Source organism: Scyliorhinus canicula, chromosome 3 (assembly GCF_902713615.1).
Source record: "Scyliorhinus canicula chromosome 3, sScyCan1.1, whole genome shotgun sequence".
In the NCBI taxonomy this organism is placed as follows: Eukaryota; Metazoa; Chordata; class Chondrichthyes; order Carcharhiniformes; family Scyliorhinidae; genus Scyliorhinus; species Scyliorhinus canicula.
The window spans coordinates 170,900,746-170,913,797 of NC_052148.1; the positions used below are offsets into that span (position 1 = coordinate 170,900,746).

The 13,052-nt window shown below is 42.2% G+C and overlaps 1 protein-coding gene across 13 annotated transcripts in view; it reads right to left on the reverse strand.

Moving 5' to 3' along the window:
* Positions 1-13,052, reverse strand: part of ptpn13 (protein tyrosine phosphatase non-receptor type 13) — a 367,703-nt gene that overhangs the window by 240,233 nt on the left and 114,418 nt on the right. For 12 of the 13 annotated variants that reach the window (XM_038791751.1, XM_038791755.1, XM_038791749.1 and 9 more), the window contains exon 7: positions 5,975-6,511. The exons of the other annotated variant lie outside the window; for it this stretch is intronic. In XM_038791751.1, the coding sequence (XP_038647679.1) occupies positions 5,975-6,511 (537 nt within the window). The remainder of the gene's footprint in view (positions 1-5,974; positions 6,512-13,052) is intronic. 13 annotated transcript variants of the gene reach the window in all.

Here is a 13,052-nt window from a genome sequence, read left to right on the forward strand (position 1 = left end):
CCACAATCACAAACAGTCTTGTTCCACAGTCACAAATAGTCTCGTTCCACAGTCACAACTCGTCTTGTTCCACAATCACAACCAGTCTCGTTCCACAATCACAAACAGTCTCGTTCCACAATCACAAAAACGGTTTTGTTCCACAATCACAATCGGTCTCGTTCCACAATCACAAACAGTGTCGTCCCACAATCACAAACAGTCTCGTTCCACAATCACAAACGGTCTTGTTCCACAATCACAAACAGTCTCGTTCCACAATCACAAACAGTCTCGTTCCACAATCACAAACGGTTTTGTTCCACAGTCACAACTCGTCTTGTTCCACAATCACAATCACAACCAGTCTCGTTCCACAATCACAAACGGTTTCGTTCCACAATCACAAGCGGTCTCTGTCCACAATCACAAACGTCTCGTTCCACAATCACAGTCACAAACAGTCTCGTTCCACAATCAGTTCGTTCCACAATGAATCACAAACAGTCTCGTTCCACAATTAATCACAAACGGCGTTGTTCCACAATCACAAACGGTCTCATTCCACAATCACAATTAGTCTCGTTCCACAATCACAATCTCGTTCCACAATCACAAACCGTCTCGTTCCACAATCACAAACCGTCTCGTTCCACAATCACAAACGGTCTCGTTCCACAATCACAAACGGTCTCGTTCCACAATCACAAATAGTCTCGTTCCACAATCTCAATCACAAACAGTCTCGTTCCACAATCACAAACCGTCTCGTTCCACAATCACAATCGGTCTCGTTCCTCAATCACAAACCGTCTCGTTCCACAATCACAATTGGTCTCGTTCCACAATCACAAACGGTCTCGTTCCACAATCACAAACGATCTCGTTCCACAATCACAAACGGTCGCGTTCCACAATCACAAAAGGTCTCGTCCCATAATCACGAACGGTCTCGTCCCACAATCACGAACGGTCTCGTCCCACAATCACAAACACAAATAGTCTCATTCCACAATCACAATCGGTCTCATTCAACAATCACAAACAGCCTCATTCCACAATCACAATCACAAACGGTCTCGTTCCACAATCACAAACGGTCTCGTTCCACAGTCACAAATGGTCTTGTTTCACAATCACAATCGGTCTCGTTCCACAATCACAATCACAAACGGTCTCGTTCCACAATCACAAACAGTCTCGTTCCACAATCACAAACGGTCTCGTTCCACAATCACAAACGGTCTCGTTCCACAATCATAAATGGTCTCGTTCCACAATCACAATCAGTCTCGTTCCACAATCTCAATCACAAACGGTCTCGTTCCACAATCACAAACGGTCTTGTTCCACAATCACAAACAGTCTCGTTCCACAATCACAATCAGTCTCGTTCCACAATCACAAAGGGTCTCGTTCCACAATCACAATCTGTCTCGTTCCACAATCACAATCTGTCTCGTTCCACAATCACAAACAAACAGTCTCGTTACACAATCACAAACAAACAGTCTCGTTCCACAATCACAATCGGTCTCGTTCCACAATCACAATCGGTCTCGTTCCACAATCACAAACGGTCTTGTTCCACAATTACAAACGGTCTCTCTCGACAATCACAAACCGTCTCGTTCCAGTCACAAATAGTCTCGTTCCACAGTCACAATCACAACCAGTCTCGTTCCACAATCACAAACAATCTCGTTCCACAATCACAAACAGTCTCGTTCCACAATCACAAACAGTCTCGTTCCACAATCACAAACAGTCTCGTTCCACAATCACAAACAGTCTCGTTCCACAATCACAAACAGTCTCGTTCCACAATCACAAACAGTCTCGTTCTACAATCACAAACGGTCTCGTTGAACAATCACAAACGGTCTCGTTCCACAATCACAAACGGTCTTGTTCCACAATCACAAACGGTTTTGTTCCACAGTCACAACTCGTCTTGTTCCACAATCACAATCAGTCTCGTTCCACAATCACAATCAGTCTCGTTCCACAATCACAAAAAGTCTTGTTCCACAATCAGAAACAGTCTCGTTCCACAATCAGAAACAGTCTCGTTCCACAATCAGAATCACAAATAGTCTTGTTCCACAATCACAATTGGTCTTGTTCCACAATCACAATCGGTCTCGTCCTACAATCACAAACGGTCTCGTTCCACAATCACAAACGGTCTCGTTCCACAATCACAATCGGTCTCGTTCCACAATCACAATCGGTCTTGTTCCACAGTCACATTCACAAACGGTCTTGTTCCACAATAACAAACGGTCTCGCTCGACAATCGCAAACGGTCTCGTTCCACAATCACAAACCGTCTTGTCCCACAATCACGAACGGTCTCGTCCCACAATCACGAACGGTCTCGTCCCACAATCACAAACACAAATAGTCTCATTCCACAATCACAATCGGTCTCGTTCAACAATCACAAACAGCCTCGTTCCACAATCACAATCACAAACGGTCTCGTTCCACAATCACAAACGGTCCTGTTCCACAGTCACAAATGGTCTCGTTCCACAATCACAAACGGTCTCGTTCCACAATCATAAATGGTCTCGTTCCACAATCACAATCAGTCTCGTTCCACAATCTCAATCACAAACGGTCTCGTTCCACAATCACAAACGGTGTCGTTCCACAATCACAATCACAAACAGTCTCGTTCCACAATCACAATCACAAACAGTCTCGTTCCACAATCACAATCACAAACAGTCTCGTTCCACAATCACAAAGGGTCTCGTTCCACAATCACAATCTGTCTCGTTCCACAATCACAATCTGTCTCGTTCCACAATCACAATCTGTCTCGTTCCACAATCACAATCTGTCTCGTTCCACAATCACAAACAAACAGTCTCGTTACGCAATCACAAACAGTCTCGTTCCACAATCACAAACAGTCTCGTTCCACAATCACAAACAGTCTCGTTCCACAATCACAAACGGTCTCGTTCCACAATCACAAACGGTTTTGTTCCACAGTCACAAATAGTCTCGTTCCTCAGTCACAATTCGTCTTGTTCCACAATCACAATCAGTCTCGTTCCACAATCACAAAAAGTCTTGTTCCACAATCAGAAACAATCTCGTTCCACAATCAGAAACAGTCTCGTTCCACAATCAGAATCACAAATAGTCTTGTTCCACAATCACAATTGGTCTTGTTCCACAATCACAATCGGTCTCGTCCCACAATCACAAATGGTCTCGTTCCACAATCACAAACGGTCTCGTTCCACAATCACAATCGGTCTCGTTCCACAATCACAATCGGTCTCGTTCCACAATCACATTCACAAACGGTCTTGTTCCACAATAACAAACGGTCTCGCTCGACAATCGCAAACGGTCTCGTCCCACAATCACAAACGGTCTCGTTTCACAATCACAATCTGTCTCGTTCCACAATCACAATCTGTCTCGTTCCACAATCACAATCGGTCTCGTTCCACAATCACAATCGGTCTCGTTCCACAATCACAATCGGTCTCGTTCCACAATCACAATCGGTCTCGTTCCACAATCACAATCACAAACGGTCTTGTTCCACAACAACAAACGGTCTCGCTCGACAATCGCAAACGGTCTCGTTCCACAATCACAAACCGTCTCGTTCCACAATCACAAACGGTCTCGTTCCACAATCACAAACGGTCTCGTTCCACAATCACAAACGGTCTCGTTCCACAATCACAAACAGTCTCGTTCCACAATCACAAACGGTTTTGTTCTACAGTCACAACTCGTCTTGTTCCACAATCACAACCAGTCTCGTTCCACAATCACAAACGGTTTCGTTCCACAATCACAAACGGTCTCTGTCCACAATCACAAACGGTCTCGTTCCACAATCACAGTCACAAACAGTCGCGTTCCACAATCAGTTCGTTCCACAATGAATCACAAACAGTCTCGTTCCACAATTAATCACAAACGGCGTTGTTCCACAATCACAAACGGTCTCATTCCACAATCACAATTAGTCTCGTTCCACAATCACAATCGGTCTCGTCCCACAATCACAAATGGTCTCGTTCCACAATCACAAACGGTCTCGTTCCACAATCACAATCGGTCTCGTTCCACAATCACAATCGGTCTCGTTCCACAATCACATTCACAAACGGTCTTGTTCCACAATAACAAACGGTCTCGCTCGACAATCGCAAACGGTCTCGTCCCACAATCACAAACGGTCTCGTTTCACAATCACAATCTGTCTCGTTCCACAATCACAATCTGTCTCGTTCCACAATCACAATCGGTCTCGTTCCACAATCACAATCGGTCTCGTTCCACAATCACAATCGGTCTCGTTCCACAATCACAATCACAAACGGTCTTGTTCCACAACAACAAACGGTCTCGCTCGACAATCGCAAACGGTCTCGTTCCACAATCACAAACGGTCTCGTTCCACAATCACAAACGGTCTCGTTCCACAATCACAAACGGTCTCGTTCCACAATCACAAACAGTCTCGTTCCACAATCACAAACAGTCTCGTTCCACAATCACAAACGGTTTTGTTCTACAGTCACAACTCGTCTTGTTCCACAATCACAACCAGTCTCGTTCCACAATCACAAACGGTTTCGTTCCACAATCACAAACGGTCTCTGTCCACAATCACAAACGGTCTCGTTCCACAATCAGTTCGTTCCACAATGAATCACAAACAGTCTCGTTCCACAATTAATCACAAACGGCGTTGTTCCACAATCACAAACGGTCTCATTCCACAATCACAATTAGTCTCGTTCCACAATCACAAACCGTCTCGTTCCACAATCACAAACCGTCTCGTTCCACAATCACAATCGGTCTCGTTCCTCAATCACAAACCGTCTCGTTCCACAATCACAATTGGTCTCGTCCCACAATCACAAACAGTCTTGTTCCACAGTCACAAATAGTCTCGTTCCACAGTCACAACTCGTCTTGTTCCACAATCACAACCAGTCTCGTTCCACAATCACAAACAGTCTCGTTCCACAATCACAAAAACGGTTTTGTTCCACAATCACAAACGGTCTCGTTCCACAATCACAGTCACAAACAGTCGCGTTCCACAATCAGTTCGTTCCACAATCAAAGTCTCGTTCCATAATTAATCACAAACGGCGTTGTTCCACAATCACAAACGGTCTCATTCCACAATCACAATTAGTCTCGTTCCACAATTAATCACAAACGGCGTTGTTCCACAATCACAAACGGTCTCATTCCACAATCACAATTAGTCTCGTTCCACAATCACAATCTCGTTCCACAATCACAAACGGTCTCGCTCGACAATCACAATCGGTCTCGTTCCACAATCACAAACCGTCTCGTTCCACAATCACAAACCGTCTCGTTCCACAATCACAAAACGTCTCGTTCCACAATCACAATCGGTCTCGTTCCTCAATCACAAACAGTCTCGTTCCACAATCACAATTGGTCTCGTTCCACAATCACAAACGGTCTCGTCCCACAATCACAAACAGTCTTGTTCCACAGTCACAAATAGTCTCGTTCCACAGTCACAACTCGTCTTGTTCCACAATCACAACCAGTCTCGTTCCACAATCACAAACAGTCTCGTTCCACAATCACAAACGGTTTTGTTCCACAATCACAAACGGTCTCGTTCCACAATCACAGTCACAAACAGTCGCGTTCCACAATCAATTCGTTCCACAATCAAAGTCTCGTTCCACAATGAATCACAAACAGTCTCGTTCCACAATTAATCACAAACGGCGTTGTTCCACAATCACAAACGGTCTCATTCCACAATCACAATTAGTCTCGTTCCACAATCACAATTAGTCTCGTTCCACAATCACAAACAGTCTTGTTCCACAATCACAAACAGTCTTGTTTCGCAATCACAGTCTTGTTTCACAATCACAAACAAACAGTCTATATTTTCATCTCCCTCAAATTAGTATGAAAATATTTTAAAATTATATACTGGACTTACCATCCATATCCATTGCTTCTCTTAGAACTCGCAATTTCTTCTGTCGTTCTTTAATCCTTTCATAAGCCCCTGAGAGGGCTGATGAGATAGAAAGCTCCGGAGTCTGGTGAGATTTTTGAAGACCTACTGTGGTTGATACTTGCCCAAAATCTGTATACTTCATATCTCTGGCTTGGATATTATTCTTAATTTGCCTGCCTTTCCCCTGTGGACAAAAGCTGCCTTGATGATTATCTCCAGGTAATATAATTTTGCTACCATTAAAACCCAGGTCAACTGTGGAGGTCCAGGGCTTCCTAGGACTAGAAGCTCCGTTGGAATTCGGCTTCCTATACAAACAGTTAGGTTTAGATTGAGGCTTGTTGTATACATCTACTGTGTCTTCATGTCCAGAGGCAGTGTGGTAATAGTCCAAATCTGTGGTCCTGTTAGTAATCGCCAAGAACCCCAGAGACTTACTAAGCCTTCGATTCAGTGAGGTCTGTTCACAGAATTGTGCTTTGTGATTTTCTGTTGCCTTGGGAGCTGTACTGCATTCTGCAAAAATAAAATTAAACCAAATTGTATGTCCACATGATGAGAATACGGCTAACAAATGTTTTCATAGTGGAGATGAGCATCCATGAAGGCTAGACATCTGACTTACCAATGGAAAATGTTTGATTAAAAATAGCAACCAATTTTTTTTAAGTTAGAGTAACCAATTATTTATTTCCCAATTAAGGGGCAATCTACCTACCCTGCACATCTCTGGGTTGTGGAGGTGAGACCCACACAGACATGAGGAGAATGTGCAAACTCTATTCGGACAGTGACCCGGGGCAGGGATTTAACCTGGGTCCTTGGCGCCATGAGGTAGCAGTGCTACCCACTGCGCTACCGTGCCCTCCAAAATAGCAACTAATTAAAAAAAATATATAAAATGTGCTTCCAGATGCTGGCTATGGATTTCCACTATGTTTTAATTTTAATGAGTTCTCCTAAAGTCACTCTACAATTGTGAGGAAAAGTGTAATGTAACCAGGAAATGGCAACACGTTTTCAATGTAATGTACTAACCATTTCCAAATATAGAATTTTTTCAACAATTCAAGGTGTATAACGTGTGGTGAGAAAAATAGTGAGACTATCAGCACTGACCATTATCGAAGATTAAACTGAAAAGCAATTTAAAATATCTCTTACACGCTCAGTCAAGCAAAGAAAGCAGGAAGTTGCTGACCGAATTATCCTGCTTCGCCATACTGGTTATCTCGCCAAGACATTAAGCATTCAAGCGCAGGAAGGACATTAAATTGTAGCACTGGATAGCCACTAATTATGCCAGAGGATGTTTGTTAGGGCTGGTCCCCTGAAGCTCAAGTGAATTTTTAATGTTATGGTTAGTCCTAATTACTAGCAAATAAAATCTCTAACCTGAAAACTTACTTCTATCTCATGTCTTCGGATTTTAATTATTGCTGGAGTTGCTTTTTTAAGCTTTCCCTCTTTCTCAATCCAATATTTTCCTTCTTCTTTTTAATTTACTTTCTGTACATGATTTTACGTTAAATTAAATATTCAAACTTAGATTTTCTAGTTTAGACTCTACACACAAAAGCAAAAAGAGATGTAAATCCACTATACTTTTCTATAATGTTGTTCCCATTCCAATGAATTTAAAAACAGCTACTTTCAAAATGGATGCTTTAACTGGACAAAAAGTTGCACACCTTAATGGTGGCACGGTGGCACAGTCGTTAGCACTGCTGCCTCACAGCACCAGAGGTCCGGGTTCAATTCCAATGACGGTTTGTGTGGAGTTTGCACATTCACCCAGTGTCTGCGTGGGTTTCCTCCGGGTGCTCTGTTTTCCTCCCACAGTCCAAAGATGTGCAGGTTAGGTGGAGTGGCCATGCTAAATTGTCCCTTAGGGTGGGGTGGCAGGAATAAATCAGGGGATTGGGCCTAGGTAAGGTGCTCTTTCGAAGGGTCGGTGCAGACTCAATGGGCTGAATGGCCTCCTTCTGCACTGTAGGGATTCCATGGTTCTATTCTGCTTCTAAATTCTAAACGAAAGACAACCCAATTAACAAAAGACATCGGGTTAACTGTATTAAAGCTGCAATACCTCACAATGTATTGGATTATTGAAGTAAAAAGTTGTCCCTGAAACTACCTCATTCATAAATAGCTGAAACGATTCACTTTAACAAAGTGCATTACAGGAACCACTTTGTTGTCATTGTGAAGATTAATTAAGCTCCAAGGCAGCAAGCTATGAGAAAAGAATGTCAATGTTTGATATTACAAGTCCTAAGTAAACATTCTTATAGGTGACATTTGTCCATCTACTTGAACCTTGCTGCCATAAACTGCTATTTACATCAATAATTAAAAGATTTGAGGAGCAGAAGGGAAGCTCAAGGTCAGTGACTTTGACTGAAAGTATAGTCATCAATGTTACAAGTTCCTCTTGTTCTCCAGTATTGCAGGTCTTCAACTCTGCATCCTCAGGGCAGCACGGTGGTCTAGTGGTTAGCACAACCGCCTCACGGCGCTGAGGTCCCAGGTTCGATCCCGGCTCTGGGTCACTGTCCGTGTGGAGTTTGCACATTCTCCCCAATGTCTGCGTGGGTTTCGCCCCCACAACCCAAAAATGTGCAGAGTAGGTGGATTGGCCAGGCTAAATTGCCCCTTAATTGGAAACAATAATTGGGTAATCTAAATTTAAAAAAAAAACAAAAAAAACTGCATCCTCATACAGCAAGGGACACAGGGCTCCACAGAAAACTTTGTAAATGCAGAATATTTCAAACAATAAATCATAAAAAGTACAATGGTTGTTTGTACTTATTTGTAGACTAATATACTCCTTAATTCAGCCTCCCCAAAAATAGTAATTAAACATCTAAGCTCTATCTTTATAGCAGATACTTTTATATATTGTCATATACTTTATAACTTTTTAGAATGCAGTGATGTGTATATTTTTCAGAATTGTTACAAGGCTCGAGGTCCAGATTTGTACAGCTACAAAGGGGGATCATCAACATCAAACTTAAACTGAGAAATTCGTATTCTCATTCCAGAGTAATGGATAAGAAGATACACACAGTAAGTTTGTCACAGGCCCGTTACCAAAATGATTGCTGGTGTTTACATCAGAGGCATGGCAGAATGCCCAAGATGCAATTCCATAATCTCATATCCACAGCTAAGGAAAGGAACACCAAGAAACTACTTTGACCTTCATTCAGCTCACATTCAAAACTAGAGAAAGTTTTTCATTCTTCATGCAGGGAAAGGTTTCCCAAAGCTCAGCTTTCAACTTGAATTCGGTAACATACTGAAATTTGATATGCAACGTCTCAAAGCTATATCCAACCTTTGTAGCTACTGTATTTCACTCACTTTGAAGCAGCAAGATGCACTTACCGGTACTTGTTTTCTCTAGGTTGCTTTCCTTACGTGATTATGTTACTCTATTTTTGTCAATAGCTTAAGTAATTATGTAATTTGCTGCAGAAGTAAAATAGCTAACATAATGTCGACTTTATTGATGTGGAATGTGATTGAAAAGGTGCATGTATAAATACAACTAAACCAACAATCTTCTCAACATACAAATATATCAAGCTATATTTCCCAACTTCATCTGTTGTTCATCTCAATAGAATAGCTAATTATTCTGATCAGTGATAACCTTATATAACTGTTTAAACTTGGGAGCCCCACCTAATATCATACAGGAAATCTTCATTCCTTCTCGTTCTACACTCCCTGCATGACACCATTTGGCTCAGTTTATTTGTTTTGTCTGTTTTCCAAGAGATCCCTATAATATAACATTCTTCCACAGCTGTGTTTATTTCACAATGGGTTTTCAGATAAACTAAATTAATCAGTAAGATAATGATATTGCAATAAAGATAATGATAGAATTGATTACTATGCATACGTACATAAATGCAACCCATAATAGCACAGAAATAGAAGCAGCAGAAATAGAAGCAGCAAAGATCCACACATCATCATGACCAAAGATTATTCACAAAATGTCTTACAAACAACTCCAATTGACTAGTTAAGATTCTTCCAAGTGACTTTTCATCTGTGGAAACACACCAAAGAAACTCCTAAACAATAAGCTAAACAGCTATATGCTTTTGCATTTCCAAAGTATACATAAGCAGGGTTATTGTCTGAACATGTTAGAAATGCAAAAGTAAAATCATGCTATGTTGGTAAGCAGCTAATTTGCATTGATAATTCCCCTTTGCAAACTGTGCCACAATTTATTAACCACTACATGGCATTGTTGGAATATTTGCATTTATTATTGTGCATTTAAAAATTAGTCCTTTGCTGGCTTGAGTCTTCGAATTGAATATAGGAAGCTGTCTAACAACATTCTTGGACCTTAGATCAAATACAAGATAAAGCATAACTTGAACATTATTCTTTTCCACATAATAACTATTTCTTAGTTTAGTGTATTGTTACTGTTACGTAGATAAGACGACTATTGAATTAAATGCCTAGATCTGTCAGTAGGTAGCAAAACAAATCAAGGAAAGTTATGTAACTGGCCTATAAAGTAAGACGTCAAAACCATCACGTTTCTCTCCTCAAGACCATCATTCACAACTAACTGTCCCAAAATGATCAATTCAATTGGTTGAACAATATTTCCCAAACAAAAACAGTAAATACTGGACAATCTCAGCGGGTCTTACAGCACCTATGGAGAGAGAAGGGAGCTAACGTTTCTAGTCTGGATGACTCTTTGTCAAAGGATTTCCCAAAATATTTCCCAATGTCTTTCAACAAACATTCCATTCTCTAAGTCAGCCACTGTAAATGGATCTAAAACAAAAACTTAAAGATATAAATATGATGCGGAGATGCCGGACTGGAGTGGGCACAGTAAGAAGTCTTACAACACCAGGTTAATGTCCAACAGTCCTGATGAAGGAGCTGTACTCTGAAAGCTAGTGATTCCAAAGACTCACCTGATGAAGGAGCGGCACTTCAAAAGCTAGTGATTCCAAATAAACCTGTTGGATTTTAACCTGGTGTGATAAAAATGTGAAATAGCCTATTTTTTTCAAATGCCTGTAAAATGGTGGTTTTACTTTATTCGTTTATGGATGTGAGCATAGTCCACTGTCCAGCCCTTTGGAGGTGGTGGCAAACCAACTCCTTGAAACTCTGCAGTCCAGATGGCGTAGTTGCACATGCAATACTATTAGATGGGGAATTCCAGGATTTTGAAAGGCAATACATTCCTAATCAGGATGGTATGTGACTTGGAGGGGAACTTGCAGGTAATATTAATAATAATAATAACAACCTTTTATTGTCACAAATATGAAGTTACTGTGAAAAGCCCATAGTCGCCATATTCTGGCGCCTGTTCAGGTAAGCTGGTACAGGAATTGAACCCGTGTGGCTGGCCTTGTTCTGCATCACAAACTGAGCTAAACCAGCTTTTCTGGTGATGGCATTCCCATGCTGCCCCTGCAGTTCAAGATGCCAGAGGTCAGAGCTTTGAAGATACTGTCAGCTGAGCCTCGGTGAGCAATGCAGCCACATAGACAATTCAAACTGCAGCTACAGTGCATTCGTAGTGGAGAGAATCAATATTTAAGGTAGTGTATGGGGTGCTAATCAACCAGGCTGCTTTGTCCTGGGTGTGCTAAATGATTTTGGAGCTGCACTCATCCAGATAAGTAGATGGTCCACCTGCTGCAAATCCTATTTTGATATGTTTTGGTTCTGTATATGCAAATCTTATGAATCACAATGCCTCTTTGTTACCACTGCACATGCTTGGTCCCTCACCGTCATAGATTTACCAATTCTTTCAGGAGTCATATCAACAGGGAAGGCTGTTCCCAGCTCTCCACACCCACTTTGTTAGAAATGATGGGCTTGGGAGGGAAAAGAGAGAAATGCAGGATAGAGTCAAACAAACTACTTCCAAGAGCAGATCAGAGATGGTCTCAAGGACAGCCAAGTGCGGAGGCAGGTTGTTTAAATTCTGCATCTCCGCTCTCTGGATGACCCCCTGCCAACCCATCCACTACCTTTGACCATACTAACTCACTCAGTATCCACCATGGACTTTCAGAAGCCATGTTGAGATGAAATAGAATTCTAAAAATGTTACACAACCTTCACGATAATAAAAAAAATCCTCACACCCAAATAACTTCACAACTTGACAGGTATACAGACCTTATCCACCCTTACTCCATAAATTCATGAATCCACACTATTGGCCAAGACCCTTGCAACAACCAAAAAGGGATCGGTTTGAACTTAGCACTCAGCACTCAGTCCAAATTACTCTCCTGTGTTTCAGTTTCACTCCTGCATGGGCATGCATGTCCCCTGCTCCACACCTGCAAAAATTGGATCTATTGTAAACAGGGTTGGGATATTCGCATCTACGTCCCACCCACCATTCTGGAAACTGCATAATCTTCACAACTCCATGGAAATACGCGCTTTAACCTTAACCTGGGCTGAATTAACTAGCCTTAATTGTGGCAGAAATGTGTGGGAGGACCATTTGTTTCAGTGCCTCCGGATACGGCAACTTGATGAAACAGACAGGCCGCAATTCTCCACTTAGAACATAAATTACATAGAACATACAGTGCAGGAGGCCATTCGGCCCATCAGGTCTGCACCGACCCACTTTAAGCCCTCACTTCCACCCTGTCCCCATAACCCAATACCCCCTCCTAACCCTTTTGAACACTTATGGGCAATTTAGCTTGTCCAATCAACCTAACCTGCACGTCTTTGGACTGTGGGAGGAAACTGGAGCACCCGGAGAAAACCCACGCAGACACGGGGAGAATGTGCAGACACCGCACAGACAGCGGCCCAGCGGGGAATCAAACCCGGGACCCTGGAGCTGCGAAGCCACAGTGCCAACCACTATGCTACCCTGCTGCCCTTGGGAGACTGCATGTTGACACCGGGATTGAATTGTGTGTGATTCACCTTCCCATTGAGGCCGCTATTTCTAGAGTAATTCAGGACAAGCTAATGGGCCAGCACTCTGCTGGCATCAATTCTGAGC